General features: G+C 38.1%; 1 protein-coding gene across 2 annotated transcripts in view; it reads left to right on the top strand.

Annotated features, from left to right (window-relative positions):
* Positions 1–25234, top strand: part of FGF14 (fibroblast growth factor 14) — a 612786-nt gene that overhangs the window by 486505 nt on the left and 101047 nt on the right. For both annotated transcript variants that reach the window (XM_060129221.1, XM_060129223.1), the window contains exons 2-3: positions 11570–11680; positions 17690–17793. In XM_060129221.1, coding sequence (XP_059985204.1) covers positions 11570–11680; positions 17690–17793 — 215 coding nt within the window. The remainder of the gene's footprint in view (positions 1–11569; positions 11681–17689; positions 17794–25234) is intronic.

Here is a 25234-nt window from a genome sequence, read left to right as displayed (position 1 = left end):
CTTGATATACATGCACATTAGCTTTCATTATTTCTATTTTAATTAATATCAGAGAGCATAGTTAGAGTTTCACTCAAGGAGTATCCTCAGAACATTTTTAGTAAAATGTGCAGCCACAGTAAATATAAAAGACAAAACAAAAGGAAAAGGATAATTAAGACAGGCTAAGTTTTCATATTTTCTTAAGCAGAGTAGATATTCTGAATGCAGAAGTATTTTAAAAGAGAATAAAGAACTCTAACAATTTTATAAGTTGGAAAATATTTTGCATTTTTTATATGGCTAACAAAATATAGGTGTGGGACTTCAGATATTTTTATTCATCCTTCAATTATTAATTGAGAGTCCAAGTTGTAGGAGTTTGGGCTATATTGGTATTGCAAATAAGATCATTGATTTTGTAGCACTTTGTCACCAAACTTTCTTATCCCATTAGTTTAGAGAAAAATGTGAACATGCACCTCAATATAAGTTTGTTTCACACAAGCAATATTTCCATTCTTTTATATCCTAAGGCATAATATTCATTTAGGGTGAGGTTCCATTCTTATCACAGTAGATGTATTTCAGATCATCTTCTAAACATTTTAAAAATCTTTTGGCTGACTTCATGTGAGATTTGAATAGATTATCATTGTTTTGATACTTCCATGCTTATTTTTAACCACATAATCCATGTAGAAGATATGTCATCTTTGTTATTTTCTTCATGTTAAGCTTTTGCTTGCTTTTTTGTTTTTTTGTATCACCTTTGATCCATACTACCTCTGGGATTTTTTTCCCCTACACTATCCTAACTTTAGTTAAACTAAATAATATAACTTATAAGCCCGCTTAACCAGGAGCACATAAATTTCAACATACTGTAAAGCATTCATTGGGAACAGTGACTGAGAGCCAGGGTCACAGGGCCAGCCCCTCAGCATTATGGGATGCCCCACCTGCCTCAGGTACTTCAAGGACCTAATGTGACATGTGACTCTGAAGACACTGATGTCAATTCATGTTAAGTATTAGTGAAGCTTAAGTTCTTTCTCATTTTTGGAGATAATAAAATAGTAAGTTCTAATACTGGGTCTTCATACACTGCAGTGCACTGTCCTACAATCCCCTTGGCCAGGAGAGGCCCTCCACTTTGGACGCTGTTGCTTTAAATTGCTGCACAGTCTGGGTCCTATCCATTCCGGCAGTTATGTGAGATTTTCTTGGTCCTTCTTTGTCAACTTTTCTCTCACAGAGTCATCAAATAATACATGTAAGTTATCTGTCCAGCACATATTAGACTGAAGTTGAGACTTGTATTGAAGTAGAGCGAGAAAATGAAGGGTTAGAGCCTTCTATTCACAGTAGATCCAGAAGATTAGTCATACCTTTGTGTGACCGCACATAACTGATGAGGTTGTTTTGTCAGTAAAATTGTTTTGTTTTGTTTTTGCTGTGATTATTTGGTTGTATACTTTAGGCTTAGGGAGAAAAGGTTTTTTTGTTTGTTCGTTTGAATTATTTGAAAGACTGACTTTAAGCTATAAATGGCCACATTGCACAATGGCCAATTATATAAATAAGGATCACAGTAAAGGCTTTATGGACATGTGATTATGTGCAAAGAGAAAATATTAAGTGGAATTCTTGAAAAGTTGGGGCCACCAGTTAATCTACAACAGTAATAGGTGTTTAGTTTACTTGCATATATGTATCCAATATTATTTGCAAGTAGGTAGAAAATGCTATTTTAACTCATTCTTTCTCAAAGGCATTAATAGATTTATTAAAATTTCTGCATTTGCATTATAAAATTAGCATGCCATCATGATAGGATATTTTGCAAATAATAAAATATTGAAAGATAAATATTCCAATAACCATCAAAATAGAGTTATATTTAACATTTTGGCACATCCTCTCCCATTTTCTCTATGGATAGTATTTTTTACATAGTCATGATCGTGTTATATATACATATGTTGTTACACAAAACTTTATACCACGCTGAGGATTTATTTTGGGGTTAGAAGTGCAGAAAGTACAATTACCTGATCAAAAGTTGTAGACATTTTTAAGGCTTTTCTGTGATTTGTGTCTTAGTTGTCATGTTGTTGTTCCAGTTTTCACTTTTACCTGCAATATGAAATTACTGGAAAACTACACCTTTGTCAATATTCATTCAAGAAATATACATTGCATAGCTCTCATTTATCTATACCCAGGAAATGCCATGGTGAGCAATATAGTACATTTCAGTTTTCCTTATGAAACTTACAGTCCAGGTTGGAGACAGACATCAGTGATACAAGTGCACAAATAAACGTGGAATTAAAGTTATGAATTATAGAGCAGAATGTTAACGTCTGTTTAATCTCGGTGGGTGCATGGATGTAGGTTGTGTTGCTTTCTCTATCTTTTAATGTATTAATATTTCAAAATGAAATCATTTTGATGTTTACAAAATGTTACACCTATAAAGAATGCTGCCATAAAAGCATTCCAAAGAGGAGTCTGACGTCTTCTGAGGTGTCAGGCAAGTGCCCCAAAGGAAGTATTGATGGAGTCAAACTTGGGAAGAAGAAAAAGGAGTAACTAGGCAAAGTCATGTGCACGTGGGGTTGTGTGCACAGGTGCGCAGGGGAGCATCTCTAGGGAAGTGGATGTATTTGAGACACGTAAGGTTGAGGGAACAGGATAAAGGTGGGAGATTATGGGATCTTTGTAGGCAGCCCACAGTGACCCAGGTTGGGCTATGCACTGAGGATGGCGTGGGAACAGTAGAAACCAAGGTTGGGCAGATAGGATGGTGCCCCACTGCTGCAGGGTGTGAGTAATTCAGCGGGTATTGGAGAGTGGCTACATATTTCCTCATCTGATGGATTGGAACAGGCATACTGCAGGTTTTAAGACCACCTAGGAGAGGCCACTAGGGGCTGAACTGCTGCTGGCGGTGAAAATAGAAAAAGGGAAAAGAGTGAAGGAGATTTTGAAGACAGCATCTGTAGGAATTGGACAACCCATTAGGTGGAATAAAAAAGGCAAGCGTGGTGTTGGTCTTAGGGGGTTGACACTGTTAACATCAGTGTCATGTCAGGAGTTGACTTCTGGCTGAAGTTGGTGGAGATGAGGGAATTAAAGTGAAAATGATACTGTAGGAATTTAAACGTATACATTATTAAATTTATAATTTTGGTGAGGGTTTTATGGGTAGAGATTTATTGGAAATGTGGCCAATGGCAAAGTAGGGCAGATCTTAGAAGAGATTTTCAAGAAATTTGGTCATTTCTAACTTTATGTTATTGCTTTATATTATAGATTCAGCTCCAAGTATGCAGGGTTAGGGGTTAGACACAGCTAGAGATAACCTTCGAGAACCTAGTTTAAAAAAGCAGATGAGTTTGTATTTTAAGTTTTTAAGATGTTTAATTCGATTGTTCGATTTTTACAGGCCACATAATTTAGTAGTTAAGTGGGCAGGATCATGTCAACCCCAGCTTTGCACTTATTAGTCATATGTTCTTTGTCAAATTAATTCATTGTTCTGTGTCTTCACTTTCTCATCATCAAAATGGGCTTCCTATTAAGTAAGTTGTGGTGAAAATTCAATGAGTCAATCCTGGCACCTGAGAAGAACACAGTCGATGTTATTACGGCTTCTAAAACAAACAAACAAATAACGTGAAACTATGTAAATAGAAATCAATTTGGTTTTTCTTGTCTTAAAATTAAATAAGAACTCAAAAACACAATTTCATGTTTTACTGGTACTTTCGTATCAGACATGAGGTGTGATGATGACAAATTAGGCCCTTAACCTCATGTCCTTCAGGTTCGCTTCTGTTGTCACAAATGGCAGGGTTTCCTTCTCTTTTATGGCTGAATAATATTCCATTGTGTATCTACACCACATATTTTTTTTATCCCTTCATCTACTGATGGACACTTAGGTTGTTTCCATGCTTTGGCCACTGTGAACAATGCCTCAGTGAACATGGGGGTGCAGATATCTCTTTGAGATCCTGATTTCACTGCCTTTGCATGTACACCCAGAAGTGAGATTCCTGGATCAAATGGATCATATTTTTATTTTCCATTTTTTGAGGAACCTCCATCCTGTTTTCCACTGGGACTGCACCTATTTTACATCCCCACCAGCAATGCAGCATCTACATCCTCTCTACATCCTCTCCAATGTTTGTTCTCTCTTATCTTTTTTTAATACAAAAAACAAAAGAGAAGGGCTCTCGCTGTGTACGTGTGAAAGGGACTTTGCGGGGGTTATGGGTCTTCTCACTGCCTTGCCTGATGTACTTAATTCAAGTGCAGAAGATATAGTTGCTACGATATAGGATCACTAAAAATAAGTGATCCAGAACATAAAGGTTTTGCAGAAAAACTGTCAATCTCTAAAATGCTCTATATGTTTTCATGGCAACTAACAATCCCTACCCTTGTCCGCGCCTTTGTTCCCTTCCTTTTCTGTGCTACCTATTTTCAGTGACAAGCAAAAATATGATGCAGCAAAACTAGGAAAAGTCCTCAGTACTTAAAGGGTCAGTAGCCCAGCCAAGTCTTATTGGATGATGGGCAGATTAAGGCACAAGAGTAATTTTTTCCACTAATGCACATCTTAGAATTATGTGATTTTTAAAATTATATACTACAGAGTAAGGAACATACATGACACAATCCTAATAATCACGTAGATGTTTCTTTTCAAAATCCTGCTCTTCCAAAAACACCTGTATTCTAACATGCTTGATCACATGAATGCTGTGATTTTCATGTATTATTTTCCAGGTTTTCTTCAATATCATAGTATCTTTGAAGAAAATCTGTGTACCATGGGGTCATTTTTCAAATTCAGATATACATAGAAACAGATGCTCTCACTTTCTAATTTCTTGAGAACTAAACATAAGGCTGAGGATATTCTGTTTTGAATAGCTTTTTATGTTTGTTTTTGCATGTGGCTTTTTTTGTGTGTTTTCAGCTGTTTGAAGTCCATCATTTTATGATTGAGTACAAGATGCTCTGTTTCATCATTCTGTAATATCCTCCTGTTTTGACAGCATGGTCGCATTTGCATGTCCTATTCAGGGGTTGTGGAGAGATGCCAGTTGCCATGGCGGGGATTCTGATGCCCCCCATCAAATCTAGTCATGAGATGAGGATGGCCTTTGAAAAGCCACATGCAAATGTTTATTTTCAAAGGTACAATTGGCTCTTTGTGAGGCATCGGATCACTAGACTGGCTATCTTTTAGATGAATCATCAAATGAGAAGTATGTTACCATCTAACTTCCCTTTTGGTTTTTTTTTTTTTTTTTACATCTTTATTGGAGTATAATTGCTTCACAATGGTATGTTAGTTTCAGCTTCACAACAAAATGAATCAGTTATATATATACATATGTTCCCATATCTGTTCCCGCTTGTGTCTCCCTCCCTCCCACCCTCCCTATCCCACCCCTCCAGGCGGTCACAAAGCACCGAGCTGATCTCCCTGTGCTATGCGGCTGCTTCCCACTAGCTATCTACCTTACGTTTGGTAGTGTATATATGTCCAGGCCTCTCTCTCGCTTTGTCACAGTTTACCCTTCCCCCTCCCCATAGCCTCAATTTTTTGTTCTAGTTCTGTGAAAAATGCCAGTGGTAGTTTGATAGGGATTGCATTGAATCTGTAGATTGCTTTGGGTAGTAGAGTCATTTTCACAATGTTGATTCTTCTAATCCAAGAACATGGTATATCTCTCCATCTATTTGTATCATCTTTAATTTCTTTCATCAGTGTCTTATAATTTTCTGCATACAGGTCTTTTGTCTCCTTAGGTAGGTTTATTCCTAGATATTTTATTCTTTTTGTTGCAATGGTAAATGGGAGTGTTTCCTTGATTTCACTTTCAGATTTTTCATCATTAGTGTATAGGAATGCCAGAATTAATTTTGTATCCTGCTACTTTACCAAATTCATTGATTAGCTCTAGTAGTTTTCTGGTAGCATCTTTAGGATTCTCTATGTGTAGTGTCATGTCATCTGCAAAGAGTGACAGCTTTACTTCTTTTCCGATTTGGATTCCTTTTATTTCCTTTTCTTCTCTGATTGCTGTGGCTAAAACTTCCAAAACTATGTTGAATAAGAGTGATGGGAGTGTCTTGTTCCTGATCTTAGTGGAAATGCTTTCAGTTTTTCACCGTTGAGGATGATGTTGGCTGTGGGTTTATCATATATGGCCTTTATTATGTTGAGGAAAGTTCCCTCTGTGCCTACTTTCTGCAGGGTTTTTATCATAAATGGGTGTTGAATTTTGTCAAAAGCTTTCTCTGCATCTATTGAGATGATCATATGGTTTTTCTCCTTCAATTTGTTAATATGGTGTATCACGTTGATTGATTTGCGTATATTGAAGAATCCTTGCATTCCTGGAATAAACCCCACTTGATCATGGTGTATGATACGTTTAATGTGCTGTTGGATTCTGTTTGCTAGTATTTTGTTGAGGATTTTTGCATCTATGTTCATCAGTGATATTGGCCTGTAGTTTTCTTTCTTTGTGACATCCTTGTCTGGTTTTGGTATCAGGGTGATGGTGGCCTCGTAGAATGAGTTTGGGAGTGTTCCTCCCTCTGCTATATTTTGGAAGAGTTTGAGAAGGATAGGTGATAGCTCTTCTCTAAATGTTTGATAGAATTCGCCTGTGAAGCCATCTGGTCCCGGGCTTTTGCTTGTTGGAAGATTTTTAATCACAGTCAATTTCAGTGCTTGTGATTGGTCTGTTCACATTTTCTATTTCTTCCTGATTCAGTCTTGGCAGGTTGTGCCTTTCTAAGAATTTGCCCATTTCTTCCAGGTTGTCCATTTTATTGGCATAGAGTTGCTTGTAGTAATCTCTCATGATCTTTTGTATTTCTGCAGTGTCAGTTGTTACTTCTCCTTTTTCATTTCTAATTCTATTGATTTGAGTCTTCTCCCTTTTTTTCTTGCTGAGTCTAGCTAATGGTTTATCAATTTTGTTTATGTTCTCAAAGAACCAGCTTTTAGTTTTATTGATCTTTGCTATCGTTTCCTTCATTTCTTTTTCATTTATTTCTGATCTGATTTTTATGATTTCTTTCCTTCTGCTACTTTGGGGTTTTTTTGTTCTTCTTTCTCTAATTGCTTTAGGTGCAAGGTTAGGTTGTTTATTCGAGATGTTTCCTGTTTCTTAAGGTAGGATTGTATTGCTATAAACTTCCCTCTTAGAACTGCTTTTGCTGCATCCCATAGATTTTGAGTCGTCGTGTCTCCATTGCCATTTGTTTCTAAGTATTTTTTGATTTCCTCTTTGATTTCTTCAGTGATCACTTGGTTATTAAGTAGTGTATTGTTTAGCCTCCATGTGTTTGTATTTTTTACAGATCTTTTCCTGTAATTGATATCTAGTCTCATAGCGTTGTGGTTGGAAAAGATACTTGATACAATTTCAGTTTTCTTAAATTTACCAAGGCTTGATTTGTGACCCAAGATATGATCTACCCTGGAGAATGTTCCATGAGCACTTGAGGAAAATGTGTATTCTGTTGTTTTTGGATGGACTGTCCTATAAATATCAATTAAGTCCATCTTGTTTAATGTATCATTTAAAGCTTGTGTTTCCTTATTTATTTTCATTTTGGATGATCTGTCCATTGGTGAAAGTGGGGTGTTAAAGTCCCCTACTATGAATGTGTTACTGTCGATTTCCCCTTTTATGACTGTTAGTATTTGCCTTATGTATTGAGGTACTCGTATGTTGGGTGCATAAATATTTGCGGTTGTTATATCTTCTTCTTGGATCGATCCCTTGATCATTATGTAGTGTCCTTCTTTGTCTCTTCTAATAGTTTTTATTTTAAAGTCTATTTTGTCTGATACGAGAATTGCTACTCCAGCTTTCTTTTGGTTTCCATTTGCATGAAATACCTTTTTCCATCCCCTTACTTTCAGTCTGTATGTGTCTCTATGTCTGACGTGGGTCACTTGTAGACAACAAATATATGGGTCTTGTTTTTGTATCCATTCAGCCAATCTGTGTCTTTTGGTGGGAGCATTTAGTCCATTTACATTTAAGGTAATTATCGATATGTATGTTCCCATTCCCATTTTCTTAATTGTTTTGGGTTCGTTATTGTAGGTCTTTTCCTTCTTTTGTGTTTCTTGCCTAGAGAAGTTCCTTTAGCAGTTGTTGTAGAGCTGGTTTGGTGGTGCTGAACTCTCTCAGCTTTTGCTTGTCTGTAAAGGTTTTAATTTCTCCATCAAATCTGAATGAGATCCTTGCTGGGTAGAGTAATCTTGGTTGCAGGTTTTTCTCCTTCATCACTTTAAATATGTCCTGCCAGTCCCTTCTGGCTTGCAGAGTTTCTGCTGAAAGATCAGCTGTTAACCTTATGGGGATTCCCTTGTGTGTTATTTTTCCCTTGCTGCTTTTAATATGCTTTCTTTGTATTTAATTTTTGACAGTTTGATTAATATGTGTCTTGGAGTATTTCTCCTTGGATGTATCCTGTATGGGACTCTCTGTGCTTCCTGGACTTGATTAACTATTTCCTTTCCCATATTAGGGAAGTTTTCAACTATAATCTCTTCAAATATTTTCCCAGTCCCTTTCTTTTTCTCTTCTTCTTCTGGAACCCCTATAATTCGAATGTTGGTGCATTTAATGTTGTCCCAGAGGTCTCTGAGACTGTCCTCCGTTGTTTTCATTCTTTTTTCTTTATTCTGCTCTGCATTAGTTATTTCCACTATTTTATCTTCCAGGTCACTTATCCGTTCTTCTGCCTCAGTTATTCTGCTATTGATCCTATCTAGAGTATTTTTCATTTCATTTATTGTGTTGTTCATCATTATTTGTTTCATCTTTAGTTCTTCTATGTCCTTGTTAAATGTTTCTTGCATTTTGTCTATTCTATTTCCAAGATTTTGGATCATCTTTACTATCATTATTCTGAATTATTTTTCAGGTAGAATGCCTATTTCCTCTTCATTTGTTAGGTCTGGTGGTTTTTTATCTTGCTCCTTCATCTGCTGTGTGTTTTTCTGTCTTTTCATTTTGCTTATCTTACTGTGTTTGGGGTCTACTTTTTGCAGGCTGAAGGTTTGTAATTCCCGTTGTTTTTGGTGTCTGTCCCCAGTGGCTAAGGTTGGTTCAGTGGGTTGTGTAGGCTTCCTGGTGGAGGGTACTAGTGCCTGTGTTCTGGTGGATGAGGCTGGATCCTGTCTTTTTCTGGTGGGCAGGTCCACGTGGTGGTGTGTTTTGGGGTGCCTGTAGGCTTATTATGATTTTCGGTAGCCTGTCTGCTAATGGGTGGGATTGTGTTCCTGTCTTGCTAGTTGTTTGGCATAGGATGTCCAGCACTGTAGCTTGCTGGTCGTTGAGTGAAGCTGGGTGCTGGCGTTGAGATGGAGATCTCTGGGAGATTTTCGCCGTTTGATATTATGTGCAGCTGGGAGGCCTCTTGTGGACCAGTGTCCTGAAATTGGCTCTCCCACCTCAGAGGCACAGCACTAACTCCTGGCTGCAGCACCAAGAGCCTTTCATCCACACGGCTCCTTAATTTGGGATGATTCGTTGTGTATTCATGTATTCCACAGATGCAGGGTTCATCAAGTTGATTGTGGAGGTTTAATCCGCTGCTTCTGAGGCTGCTGGGAGAGATTTCCCTTTCTCTTCTTTGTTCTCACAGCTCCCAGGGGCTCAGCTTTGGATTTGGTCCCACCTGTGCGTGTCGGTCGCCGGAGGGCGTCTGTTCTTTGCTCAGACAGGAAGGGGTTAAAGAAGCCGCTGACTCGGGGGCTCTGGCTCACTCAGGCCGGGGGGGGGGGGGGCGGGGGAGGGGCGCGGAGTGCGGGGCGGGCCTGCGGCGGCAGAGGCAGGCGTGACGTTGCGCCGTGACGTTGCAGCAGCCTGAGGCGCGCCGTGCGCTCTCCCGGGGGAGTTGTCCCTGGATCACGGGACCCTGGCAGTGGCGGGCTGCACAGGCTCCCCGGAAGGGGGTGTGGAGAGTGACCTGTGCTCGCACACAGGGTTCCTGGTCGCGGCAGCAGCAGCCTTAGCGTCTCATGCCCGTCTCTGGGGTCCGCGCTTTTAGCCGCGGCTCGCGCCCGTCTCTGGAGCTCCTTTAAGCCGCGCTCTCAATCCCCTCTCCTCACGCACCAGGAAACAAAGAGGGAAGAAAAAGTCTCTTGCCTCTTCGGCAGGTCCAGACTTTTCCCCGGGCTCGCTCCCGGCTAGCCGCGGTGCACTAACGCCCTGCAGGCTGTGTTCACGCCGCCAACCCCAGTCCTCTCCCGGTGCTCCGACTGAAGCCGGAGCCTCAGCTCCCAGCCCCGCCCGCCCCGGCGGGTGAGCAGACAAGCCTCTCGGCTGGTGAGTGCCGGTCGGCCCTGATCCTCTGTGCTGGAATCTCACCGCTTTGCCCTCCGCACCCCTGTTGCTGTGCTCTCCTCCGCGGCTCCGAAGCTCCCCCACTCCGCCACCCGCAGTCTCCGCCCGCGGAGGGGCTTCCTAGTGTGTGGACACTTTTCCTCCTTCACAGCTCCCTCCCGCTGGTGCAGGACCCGTCCCTATCCTTTTGTCTCTGTTTATTTTTTTCTTTTGCCCTAACCAGGTACGTGGGGGGTTTCTTGCCTTTTGGGAGGTCTGGGGTCTTCTGCCAGCGTTCAGTAGGTGTTCTGTAGGAGTTGTTCCACGTGTAGATGTATTTCTGGTGTATCTGTCCCCTTTTGGTTTTAATAAACTTCCACTGCCCTCAACCTCAAGCCATTTGGGCCAAGAATCAAAAGCCATATTGTACAATTTTACTGTCCTTTTTAGTTGTATAAGTTATATAGGATTATCTTTTTAATTCATTCAATTTGTCTAGATTATGACCAGAGAGCTTAGGTTTGTTATTGTGTCTTGCCCTGAGTTCAGAAGTTGATTTACACATTTTCCTATGGATCACACATCAGTACACAGATGTTTCTGTGCAAGTTAGGGTGACCATTTAGACATCAAGGAAACACCCTCCATATCAGGGCTTTTTCTAAGAATGTGTACCAAATGTTAGTGTGACTTTTTTTTAATACAGCTTTTTCACATTTTGGAATTCCTTGTCAAATTAAGTAAAAAGCCTTTAACAATGTTTCTTGTTAAAGAAGTCTTTAACAAGGTTAAGAAGCCTTTAACAAGGTTTCTTAAAGCCAGAAGTTTGCAAAACTCTTGTCCTGCCATCCTGAATCATATTAGTTTAAACTATTAAGCTAGTTAGTTTAGGACTTAATTAATAACTAAACTAACAGATTAAGTAGTTTAATCTTTTAAGTAACCAACCATTTAAATACACACATATCAGTTTCATAAAATGACCTATTAGCTTCAGCTGATGACTGCAGTTTCTTCACCTTCTGTGATTAGCATCTTCCAGGTTTGAGAAATACAGAGACATCTGGGAAGCATAAAATAAAAGGTGCTATGTCCATAAAATACCCTCTTACTTCGAAAAAGAAAGAAAAGAAACAGAAAAGAAAAAAGAAATTCAATTGTGACACATTGTGAGGCTTATGACCACTATGTTTGCCTTTCAGATCCCCAGCTCAAGGGTATAGTGACCAGGTTATATTGCAGGCAAGGCTACTACTTGCAAATGCACCCCGATGGAGCTCTCGATGGAACCAAGGATGACAGCACTAATTCTAGTAAGTGACAACCTCAGGCCACCAGTGAACACAATTGGTAGAAGATACACTGCTACTTAAATGACTTTTAAAAATACACTTGCAAATATTGGGTTATGTTCATTCATTTTTACAAATGTTACACAATAGAATGCCATTGACAATTTTACTTGGACCACATGGCTGGAGATATTCATAGAGCCACAAAAGAAACCTGTCATTTTAAGAGACGTATTAGTTAATCTTTTCAGGTTTTTTTCCAAACAATTGTCATATCCAGCATTATTGTTACTTTAATCTCATTATCATCAAAGTCAAGTAACTACACTAACACATTCAGGTGAAAGTTGATTACATGTTTACTTTGGAAGTTTTATCTTTATTAGGCCTGTAGCTTCTTAATGATAACTGGAAATTCAAGAGTTACAAGGATTAGTTGTTTCAAATAATAGAAATGTTATGTTTCAAATAATAAAAATATTATTTTTAAAATTCTTTGTGTTCAACAAGAAAAGATAATATCTTTCTTTATAGAGAGAACATGAAGGCTGTGTGCTTTTAAATGCATTGTACAAATTATTTATTTGATAAAATTGGGTCTGTGCTTTTATTTACTTTTTTAAATTAAAAAGCCACCCACTTTCCCTTGTTTTAATGTCTGTCTTCATTTTACTATTTCTTTATATATAACTTTTCTTTGTATTTTTATTCTGGTGCCCAGCCCTCTTGTTCAATTGTGTTTTCCTTTCCCATTTTCTGTTCATATTGGCCTCTGATTCCCTTTAGTTTAGCACATCAGTTCTAAAATAGACACACTTTTTATTGCTCAGGAGAATTAGTGAAAAGCAAAAATTGATTTTATTAGAAATATTTAATCCCATATTACTAGTAGATATGAATCTTTTCATTGATTTATCATTTATCCTTCATATACAGAACATCATTCTATGGAAAGAAGGAGGCTTTGAATACATATAACCAAATTATAGATTCTTCCTGTTTTAAAGTCTAGTAATCAACTTTTGAGAAGCACTGATTCTGAGAGCAGCTAATGATATAGACTATTTTTGCATTTGGTGTTGCTAAGTGAAATATCAATATTTTCCCAGCCATTGTGTTTATATTTTAGAGTTTGGATGTCACTTCATTTTTAATTTTTCTTTCAATTTTAAATATTTTCTTTGTTTATCTACATTCCCCTCCTATTCAATGTTTAATCTTTTCCTCTCTTTGTTTATATTATGTCGTCCTTTTGTACTTTAAATTTTTCCCTGTCATATTTGTTCATTGATTTTTGTTCACTTTATTTCCTCTTTTGATTTAGAAAAAGAGAAGGTAAAGCAATTCAGATACAGAGAAGAAAGAGAAGACATTTTTATTCATAAGACTGATGTCAAACATTGTTTACTTTTTGGGATTTTGATATTAGGTTGAACTTTTAAAATCATCAGCACTTGACCATCTTTGACCTACAAAAGATGTCAGTTTCTTCTGATTCATGTTAATACATATATATCTGCTCATTTTCCTTTCCCCACTTTTAACTCCTTACCCATTCTTTGACAAAACGCATTCTCTTTTTCTTACATCTTACAGTCATGGGGGTCATGGACTTTAGAGACTCCTAAGTTCTGATGTCTTCAGTGTCCTCTGATTTTCTTCAGCCAGAGTCTAGTAGAGCACAAGAACAAGTTTTCCATAACTATGGTTATGATAAGAGCTATGACACTGATCTATCAGACTAGAGGTTGATGCCATCCATTTTGACAAAGTTTTCAAGAAAGGAAATATACTATAGCCGTATGAAAATGCTGCTTAGTTGGACTTCCTGGGAAAATAATTTCCTTCAAACAAATGGTTTATGAGTTTTTTCCCTACCTTCTCCTTTTGTTTTTGTAATGCCAGACAAATTGGTTATTTTTCATTATGGACTCAATATCGAGTTAAGAAGTGTCAAGTAGACACTGTCTTTTAAAAGCATATTGCTTCACAATTGAGTAAGCAGCACAGTATTTCCTAAATTGTGAAAGTACAGATGTAGACATTATACACACAAGTGATTATAGCTGGTTATCTGCATAATATTAAACACTAGACTGGAAAGCTGAGATAGTAAAAGATACTAGACCTTCTGTTCCTGAATGTATGAGGCTTCTTTCCTCCTATTGTGTAACTGCACCGGAGGAACAAGAATCTCTGGGTGGCTCGTGAAATCCTTTCTAATCCCCTCAGATACTGGTGAGGAACAGTTCTGGGAACCAAGCAGGAACAGGAGCCCCAGTGGACAAGCAAATCAGAACCAAATCAGAGTGACCTCACTAGAGGGATTTTGATTCCTATGCAAAGATCTGGCCCACGGTTTCTTTTCTTACAAGTTACCATTGCATTTTATGTGCCCTTTAAGCCAGTTAGGTTAGTTTCTTCACCATGTCAACATTTGCGAAGACAAAGCAGAACAGAATAAAACAGTCTGAGATAAATGTTTCCTTCTCAAAAGGTTATAAAAATTGGATGATTGTAAAATTTAATAAAACTTGGCAGATTGTAGCAGCTTTATAAAAGCAACGGGAATTACTAATTAACTCTACTTTGTGTACTATCACCATCTTAATTGAAAAACACAGTTTTTTAGGATGAATTTTAAGGTATTTTCTTTTCTCTGGTTTATCACAGTAATCTTCTACTCCTAGGGAAATGGTTAGCCCTGAAAAGTGTTCTTTAGAAATGGAGGTGAGCATCAGAGATGCTGACAGACAGGTCCTCATTAGAGCACTGCCCTTTTTTCTTGAGGAAGGCTATGATGTAATAATTCACAAACACATTCCATTTTTTTATATTTCTCTGAATGCAAAACAAGGATTAGTCATCTATAGATAGGAAAAATAAAGAGAAATAACCTACACGTCACCCTGATGCCATCCCAAAAGTCATCAAATGACAAAACTGAGGCTTGAATCTTCCAATTTTCGTGATTTGAGCTCAATAAATAGCCCACTACTAAATATGAGATTACTTAAAACTAGGTAAAGTCGAACCAACCTGCTCAGCTTCCTTTGTCAAAAAATTTAAATGTGTTGGGAAGGAGAAAGGCCTGCAGGCGAACCTGATACTAACGTCCTCTCAGGCTTAACAGCCTGAGATCTAGAACTATCTGGGCAAGAAAATGGTCCTAGTAGAGAGGTACTGGAGCAACTCACCTGCTTACCTAGGCTTGCACGTGCCCCGGAAAGATTTTTCACAAAAGGTAGTGAGCACCTGGCTTACCTCATCACCACACTCATTTTCCGGGGTGTGTTTCTTTAAAATTCTTAGAGTTTCCCTTCTATCTACTAAAGGTCAGCATTACCATGACTATGGTATTTGATTAGGGAGTGGTTTGCTTCCCCAGTTTGCTTCTGGGGATGCCCCGGGGTTTTTCCTGTGCTCTTAAACTTCTTTGTCCCCATTACCAGATACTGCAAGCAGAAGAGGACTATAGAAATATCCATATGCAATAACTATTGCAAGATCAAAGCCTCATACAAACCAATCCCTCTCACCTTAGAAGTTCCCAACCTGATAACTTGCTGTTTGAAAATGGCCTGTCACTCACAGTGCCCACTCCCCGAAAGGCCTTAGGAGGGTGTTTCTTACCTTGGCTGTAGGTCGGGGTCATTTGAGGAGCGTTTGTTTTTAAAAATTCGTTGTGCCCTAAACCCACTCCCAGAGACTGATTTAATTCCATTGGTCTGGAGTTGGGCATGGCCACCCTATTTTATGAATACAGCTAGTTTTAAAGTGCAGCCAGGGTTGAATGAAATTCACTATTCTATGGAGACTGGAGTGTTCCACAGAATGAACAAAGTAGCATGGACATCTTCATTATTCTTACTCCCCTAGGTCTTGTGATATTGCTTTATAATTATGTTATATACAAAAACAGGGAAAAAAACGTAATGATGTTTCATTCAATGTGGGTATCTGTGGTTTTGATTAGCGCCATGGTTCAGTCATGGTCAGCTCTGAATAGGCTTCCACGTTACGGTGGTTCTGTGGATTCACTTTCCGTTTTCATCCTGTAAATTGTAATAACTATTATTTTAATTATTATTCAGGTCACAACCAAAATCCTAGGGAGGGGGACAGTTTTTTTTTAGTACAGTCATTTTAGACTATCTTCTATAATTTTACTCTTTCCCATACTGTATTATTTTAGTGAGTTCTTGATGCACTTACCTTCTAGGATTATTCCATCTGGCCTATATCAATTATATGGTACCTACAAATACCATTAGATATGTATGAAGGTTAGAATAGTTACGTTTGAATAGGTTAGGATAGAATAGTTTGCATGGATAGATGTACAATTATGGTTTTCAAAAAAACTTTTGCACATAAATCGGGAATTACCCTATGATGCCCATCCTTTCAAAATGTAAGGGAGATGGGACAGTTCAGGTATTATAGAAAACAGTGAAAATGGCCAATGGCTTTCTCCCATGAAGAAGGAATACTGAGAGTTACCATGACACAAATACTCAATAAATCCACACTCACGTTTAATATTAACTAATAGAAATAAGCAAACAGAAGCCTTGTTCCTCCATAAGGATATCATAAGCCCCTAGAATCCAACAGAAGACAGTCCAGTGTTAGTTTGCATCATGAAAGCTAATATCCACCTAACCATATATGCCCCTGAGTGTTCTTGCAGGATAATTTTCTAGGGCCATGGCCTGCCATTTTCCTTTCATCATCTGAGTAGCATAGACATCTTGAGATCTCAAGATCAGTAATAGGTAATAATTGGAAGAGAGGGCATAATTTTCCCCTACCCTATTCAGAGAAAACATGTGCCTTGGAATTAAATAGAACACAATTTAGAAAGTCCATTTAAAATTATGTACTGAGTAAACCTATCGATTTAAGTCAAAATTGCCCACATTTTTGAAACTATGTATCTTTTGTGGAATAAAGGTGAGAGCCTTAACCTAAGATATTTTACTTGTACATTTACTGCGACATTTTAGTGTTTTCATTGCCTCTTCTGGCCTGGTTCTATTACTTAGAATTAGACTTGAATTAAGAACTAGAATGGGAGCAGATAACCTCCCATAATTAACAGTTATCTTATAAATGTGTCTCTGATAAAATCTCCAAAATCATCCAGCAATTCTCACCAAGAATGGTGCTAGAATACCCGCTACACACTCACATGTAACCATGGCATGGAAATGCATTATTAAGGATGTTAAGACTTTTTTTAAAAAAAATCAGTGATAACATTGCTGTCTGCACAATGTAAAATATACGTAAAAATACATTTCTGTCAATAAGAGAAGAAACAGAACATGGAAACATGAGTTTTTATCTCTGTCGTGGGTAAAATTGAATACTTTTCCCTCTTTGTTTTAGTTTTCACTCATAGTTTTATGAACTATTAATAAAGAAAATTATCTATGAAATTTGCATGCCATTCAGTTTGATTAGTTCTTTCTAAATTTAGCACATTGGCAGGTGCACATCATTTCTGGGCTCTGCTGGCATATCATGTTGGTTCTGCAAGAGTAATTTAGTTTTGGAATTACCTTTTAAACTTCTTGCCTGTCCTACATTGCAGTGATGAAGCAAACCTTCTACTTAAAAGACCAGAATAAACACTCAACTTGGGCTCTTAAAATTCTGCTTTTTCAGAATCTTCGTAGTTTATTTCTTTTGGTATCAAATGGTGTCAGAGACTGTGATACTATAATCATGATTACAGGTTTGATTCTAGAATCACAATTACAGGCTTGATTCTGTTTATTATGCCATCAGTTCTTCAGAATGCTATAGGGAGACTGCTAAGATCTATAAATTGGAGCTCAAGTGCAAATTTTACTTGTAACAGAAACTTCTTAAATAGAGTAATAAAAGTTACTGAATTGGAACTTCTCAGAAGGTTGTAAGAAACATAATATTTCTCAAATAGAACAAATGAGACAGAGAAAAGTGATGGGGATGCTTCGCTTCTTCCTGCCCTTTGGTGACAGACTATCTTTCTCTTAACAGCACTGTTCAACCTCATACCAGTGGGACTGCGCGTCGTGGCCATCCAGGGAGTGAAAACAGGGTTGTATATAGCCATGAATGGAGAAGGTTACCTCTACCCATCGGTAAGTAGCATGCCCAAGATATTGGCCGTTCATTCAATGTCTGCAAAATAGCGAGAGCATCAACCACAAAAGTGAGAAAGTTCTGTCTCATGACTCTCATTTTTGCTTTAGTATTTGACCTTTACTGCAGTGCTGTAGGAGCTATTAATTCATTAGTCATCAATGTTTGATAATATCAGTGTATCAAGTGGAAGAGTTATATCACCTCTTAAAATTGTGCATTTGCATATTTTTATATGTCCCAGTTCACGGAAAATTGAGCAATTTTGAAAGCGTTGATATTGATATAATCTTTTTCTACTGTTTAGAATTGTGCTTGTCTTAGGGAGTTTCTTGTAAAAGATTATTTTATAAAAAGAAACAGAATAAATGGGAATTCTACAAAAGTAAATTTAGGAGAGATTAGTTCTTTTAAAAGTGAGAATTCAGATTGAGGAAATGCTTTATTGGGAAAATAATTCTATTATCAAAATGGATATTGCATTTAAATTTAAGCAAGTCTTGGTTTTGTGTTAATGTGTGCTAGTAGCTGGGCACCTTCTAGTCTCTTCTGTAATATTTACTGTTTACAAATAATTCATATCCAGGTATACTGTATCCATATATTATAATGCAGCTAGAATTCATATCTGTCACAAGTCCAAGCAATAGAGACTTAGATGAAAATACTTCTTTCCATTATTCCTTGAGCAAAAGTGGATAAAATCATGGAGCCTCAAAGAAAATTCTCTTATTTAGGTTTGCATGTCATCTTAGTATAAATTCTTTAAAACTCTGTTGTTAAATATCATCATCAAAAAAACCACATGTAAACATACATACATACACACACACACCTAAAACTTAAGCAGAGAAGAAGCATCCTCTGGGGCCTCCCATGCAATGTGATATATTTTCTTCAGCAAATCCGGGGAATCTGTCAAAGAAGATGAAATGTGAGCTGCAGATTCCCTTCGTGGTGAGCTGGGAAATACTCTTGTCATTTGGAACCTTCCTCCACCTTCCCTGAAGGGTGTTCCTGCACACAGACCTGGGCCCTACATTATGCAAATTGCATTCTGTTTCACAAGATGAATATTCAACATACTGGGAGCAAGAGGAAGCTAGAATTCCCTATCTCCCCTTTAGGAAGAATTCGATTCAGATAAAGATCATTTTCTAGAGATACCTTATTTCAGATAAAAGTCAGTTTCATTGATTTGACATTTGTTCTGTTATTTTTGTTTCTTTTACCCGCAAGTAATCTCTGAGATGCCTAAAAATTATTAGATGCAGTTTCTGCCATAGCTTCTAGTTCTGTTTCTGCTGATGATTTTATCATGTTGTCCTGCTGAGGTATATGCATTGATGTAGGGGAAATGTAAATGTTTGTTTGATCTTTTTGCTTCTGAGATGCTTTCTGTTTTCTTGTGATGAGGTTGCACATGTATGCCGTTTTTCTAAAAGGTAGAGAATATCATCGTGAGTATGTGTCTTAGCTTAAAATCCAAGTGCTGGTTCTGTTCAGTGCAGTCTAAGTGGTGCAGCAAGAATAGAGTGAGGACAGAGCTAGCTGCCCAGTCCAGTCCTCGGCACCTTAAATATGGCCTTTCCACCCAAAAATCAGATCTGTGGGCAGCACCTGCCCTAGGATTAGTCCCAGTAACACCATCAAGCTTTTTATCTGACCCATTGTTTTCTACTCTCACCTTCCAGATTCTCCAGGTTCTTGGCTTCTGTGCCTCCCTTTTGGTGTCTTGATTCTCTGATTTGCAGATCTTGGTTTTCTCCTCTTCTTATTTTTGACTCTTTGCTCTGAACCCAGGACCTGGTAAGGAGCGCTCTATTCACCCAGCCTTACCCTAAAACGTCCCCTGCCCAGGCCAGGTCCTTAGAATCCCCAGCATCCTGTAGGAAAAGGATTTAGATAAAAATTGAATGCGATTTCCAGTTTTTACTAATATTCTACGGTTAAAGTGCTCTGTTTATTTCAAGGTAATGAAATTTGAACTTCAAATATTTCAGGGAAAAAGAATGTTTTCCCACATTCAGTCCTTTATTCCATAATTAGTTTCTGAGAGCCTACTAAAATAATAATCTAGAACAACACAATAGAACAATTACTATAATATGTAATAATAGTAATGGTTAATATGTATCTAGTGCACTCTGCCTAGCACTGTTCTAAGTGCATTACAGTCTTAGCTCATTTAATTCTCCCAACCAATTAAGGAAATATTGTTAAAATGATAATCCTGATGAACAGAGAGCTTAAGAATCTGTGCAGTCACCCAGGGAGTAGACAAAGACAGGATTTGAGCCTTATTAGTCTGACTCATTAGCTTACATTTTTAACTGTTTCACTGTACTGCTTTCATGCGCCAAACAGTTTTCATAATATGGTCTGGCACCCATTCTAAGAAGAAGTTATAAACACAAGATGATGTAATAAAAGTCTTTAGAGAATGTTACCTAGGGAAGAAACTTAATTTCAATTATTAAGAAGTATCATTTGAAATATAATCTGTTTCCTTTGGAGATTCTCAAGTTAAAAAATCGTAGAAAACGATATTTATCGGAGGAAAGGTTGATATTATATACTGGGTGCTTAATATTCTTAAAATGTATCACAGGTAACGTTTGAGCTTAAATTTTTAAAGCCGACGTGGTTAACCCAACTAAGAAGTTTCGAACTAAGCTGAATAGCTTTTTGAAAAGGAAAACTCCACTCAAGCTAAGATTTAAAGGAAAAAGTTAATGAAGATTGAAGTCCGAGAAACAAAGGAATCTGTTTTAAGCTTATGCCCACTTTAAAAAGATCAAATTAGACTAGTGTCTGATATGAGACCGCTCTCATTGAGGATCTATAAATTTAGAATGTAGGCAATAAAATACTCAGATCATTCAAAGTGAGTTCCGTTAAATGAAGGTCACACTAGGGATCTGACTTGGAGAGTATATTCCTCTATTTGTATTTCAGGAAGTGACTCTCATAATCCCTTGCCATCCAAATAAAGATATTTAATTTGTCAGATAATTCCACCTCAGGGGGATGAAAGAAGGTATCTTGACTGAGATGTAAATAATCACATTTCCGATGCTGAAGGTACTTGTTCCCTGTGGAATCTCCTCTTCAACATGACAAGAGTCATTTCTTTTGTGGTCATAATGGTTGTAATATGTTTCTTGAAGATGCCTCTCAAGAGATTTGATGTTAGATACAAACAGTTTGCTTGAAGATAGAATGCAGGCTGCATGGTCACAGAACAGAAACTGACAAGGAAATACTTTTTTAAAGAATTAGTTTAAAATGATATTTAGGAAAAATGCATGTTGACCAACTATAAACCATTTATAGTGCACTTGTATTTCTGTGCCCATGGAGTGATGTGTGAGTTCTTTGCTCATCCCTGATATCCATCTTGTCTCTGAATAGCATCTCTGGATATCCATCCTCAGGAAACTGGTCACTGTTTATCCCAGTGCTGGTGGGGTACCCTAGCCATGCCTCCCAGTGTTCTGATTTTCGTTAGGTACCAGACAGTACATGAGATTAATCATGTAATCTGAGCTACAGTGACTGTCACTGGCCATCACTATCCATTGCAGGTGAGCCAAGGGCCTCAGTAGCATCTGATGACTGCTCATCCTGGGGACCAGCCTTTTGTTCTTTGATGTGACCCCTGGGAGCTGGGAGGCAAAACTATAACTGAGCAGGTTTCCATTCATCTGGTTACACAGAGGTGCCCCTTCCATTTTTCATCTTTCATTCTTCGTCTCTCTGAATGAGTCAATTTCTTTATCTTAAAAGTATATTAAATTTGAGATGATTGTTAATGTCTTTGTTATTCTAAGAATCTATGACTCTATATGCATGTTTTTCAGCACAAACAATATCTAACACCTTTTGAGAATGTATATATGTGTTTGTGTGTGTGTGTGTGTGTATGTATATATATATATATATAATTTGTGTGTATCTAGTTTGTATGTGTTTCAGTGGAATTACACATTGTGCCTAAATTACACACACATTTATTTCCATGATTACAGTTCTGATCAGAGTGTTTCTGTTTCTTTGTATGAAATGTTAAATAATAGTTTTAAAATTTACACCTATTCTAAAGGTTTACTTACCATGCTGAATATATATTTCTTTTTTTTATCAAGTTTTCCTATGGTCTCTTCCACATTATGACTCAGTTGGATATATCATCCAGGCTCAAAATGGCTATTATCCTTTCTTGGTATTTTGGCTCAGATAATTTCTAGTAATAAGAAAGCAACTATAGTGCTTCAGTTAATTTCTCTCCAGCATTCATGTAGTTCCTCTGACCCTGAATACTGATGCACAGAATATGATTGATTATGACAAAGGCAAGAATGCCGTCGTTCTACTTAAGGTCACTTACCAGAAGGAAAAAACAATTTAGAAACAAAAGCAAATGGTAGACCACATATAACTAATTTTAAGTCGTCTTTGGACAAAAGGAAAACGTGAAACATCCTTTTCTTCTACTGTTAGGTTGATAGTAGGCAATAAAAATAAATAAATAGACGTTCAGGCTCTCCAAGTTCCAGTGCCATTTTGTGGAATTTGGAGGAAGGAATTGAGGTTGAGATGGAGAAGATACTAATAGGAAGAAGAGAGAAAAAAAGAGAAGTGAAAAGAAAAGGAGATAATAAATCAGCAGTAGGAAGATGCGTTAGGCAGCATTGGGGAAAAGGGGGAGAAAAGAAAGAGAATGAAGGGAGGATGGGAAAAGGAAACGGCCAAGGGAAGAAAATGGGGAAGATACATCACAAGGAGGGGAGAGAGGGCAGGTCACACCTTCACTCCCTCCATCACATGCCTGGAATCCACCTGACTCCTGGCTCCGGCTCCCACTATGGGGTGGAGAAAACAAAATCCTCCTTCTAGAAGCACAGTCTGGAGTTTCCAATCACACCTAAAATATTTTTTCTTCTCTATCCCCATAACCACTTTCACCTATTTCCCCTTCCAGAATGGTAGCTATGCCTGGTTAGTATTGTAGCTGTATTTAACTTCCAAAGGATTATACCTGTAAGAATTAGTGGAAAGAGGTGAGTGGCAGTGTGAAAACCATTGCAGTAGTCCAGGTGAGGGATGCTGAGTGTATTCAATGGAATATTATCAGCCTAAAGAAAGAAAGAAACCTGCCGTTTTCAACAACATGGATGAACCTGGAGGGCATTATATTAAGTAAAATAAGCCAGACACATAAAGAAAAAAGCTGCATGATCTCACTCGCGGAATCTAAACAAGTCAAATACATAGAAGCAGAGACTTGAACTGCAGTTGCCAGGGGCAAGAAGGTAGGGGAATGGGGGAATAAAAGAAAAAGAAAGAAAAAAGAGGGAATTAAGTAGAAATTGCAAACTGCAAACATGTGTTTTCTTTGGACAGACTGTGTGTGTGTGTGTGTGTGTGTGTGTGTTTGTGCATGCACACACACACATACACACACACTGTGATCTGAATGCCTTTAGGTTGGGCAAGTACGCTACAGTCTACAGTTTGGCCACAATGACAACTACTCCTTTTTTTTCTTAATTTTTATTGGAGTATATTTGAGTTACAGTGTTGTATTAGTTTCAGGTGTACAGCAAAGTGAATCAGTTATACATATACATAGATTCTTTTCCCATATAGGCCATTATAGAGTACTGAGTAGAGTTCCCTGTACTATACAGTACGTCCTTATTAGTTATCTATTTTATATATAATAGTGTGTATATGTCAATCCCAATCTCCCAATTTATCCCTCCCCCCACTTTATCCCCAGTAACCATTAGTTTGTTTTCTACATCTGTGACTCTACTTCTGTTTTGTAAATAAGTTCATTTCTAAGGGAAGACACTATATACACAGTAACTTTGTTTCTACACACATGTTAACTTTGTTTCTGGGCCTAGAGACACTGGTGTTGGCAACCTGGGAATTAAGGCACTGGAAAGGATGAGAGATATTTGAAAGTGGTTCTTGGGGAGTTATGGGAAGAACTCTGCAGTTGTCTGGGTAGGGGAGGTGACGGAATCACGGCTCACTCTGGTATGATTAACTCAGAACCTGGTGAGCTGTGACGCTTCCCTGGAAGAAAACAAAACCCAGAAGGAGGAGGGAGCCTGGGTGGAGGAAGATGCTGCATTCAGTTTTGGAACCAGGATTTCCAGGTGGGTTATAATCCCACTGCTGGATGCTGACTCATGTATCCTGGAAGAATCACACCAAAGGGCTGGCTTAAGAATGGTGTGCAGATGGAGAAAGAATTGTTCTGTGACGGATGGTGATTGTTTTCCTTTTCCTGCTGAATGTCAGACAAGTTGCAGAAATAGGGTCAACAGCATCTGCATGGATGAAGTTAGATATTAGAAAGAACATTATTAAGTATCATAACTTCTTGAAAAAGCGTTCTAGTATATTTTGCTTGATTTCTAAATATACGGAATCGATAGAGGCAATTTTGGACACCAGGTAGTAGAGCAGTGGACTAGCTGAGTAAATTCATAACTTGTGCCTTTACAGAAATGCTGCTAATAATATGGGAACAAAGTATCAGGCCTTTGGAGATTCTTATAGTAACTCGCAATCCTCATTATACATAAGACTTACTCAGATAGCATTGTAAATATCCAGATCCCAGGACATTAACCTAAAAGTTTCCCACTCAGTGAGTTCGATACTCCTCAAAATCAGAATCTTGAATATGTGTCCCAGGCATTTCTAACACACGTGCCTGAAGGAGTCCCCCTTGATAAACAAGGGTCTGCATCACTGTCTCAGGAGCTGTGACTCTGAGATGACATGATTTTATATTTACCATTGCTTTATGATGATTGTTATTGTTGTTATTTACAAATTCATGGTCCAGTTCAAGCCCCTTTGAAGTAAGCAGAATGATGTGACCATAAGTAGTGCTCGCCTGTCCCACTGATCAAATGAGCTGGCCTTTGAGGAACTGCACAGAGAAAAGACCCAGCTGTGATCACTCTGCTCAATCTGGAAAGAATAGGACAAGAAATGTGTCCTTGAGCACCAAGATAATACAGGGAAAGACAGGAATCTTGCTGAGACTTGAGAAAATGAAGTCAGAGAAATAGAAACGAAGACATTGAATTTGCAACTAGTAACAGCTGGTTTGCAAACTTGAAAGAAAACTAGTCTCTTCACCATGTGAAAAGCTCAGGGGTTCCCCCTGAGATGATCAGCCTGGGGCCATCGTGCTCTGCTGACCTGAAGGGCTGGCTCAGAACAAGGACATCCTGTCAGAGCAGGTTTTCAATGACAAGAAAGCTGGGTTGCTTCAGAAGTGAACTCTTTTTAGGATTTTTTTAAAAAAATTACTTATAAAATAAATATATCTGTATTTAATAAATTGTGTATTTTTCCTAAGCCCCTGTTTCCTCGGAGACAAGTCTGTTTTCCTCTAAGCAGGACCTT

The sequence above is a fragment of the Lagenorhynchus albirostris genome, chromosome 18, assembly GCF_949774975.1.
Source record: "Lagenorhynchus albirostris chromosome 18, mLagAlb1.1, whole genome shotgun sequence".
Lineage (NCBI taxonomy): Eukaryota > Metazoa > Chordata > Mammalia > Artiodactyla > Delphinidae > Lagenorhynchus > Lagenorhynchus albirostris.
This window is presented reverse-complemented; position numbering and strand designations above follow the sequence as displayed.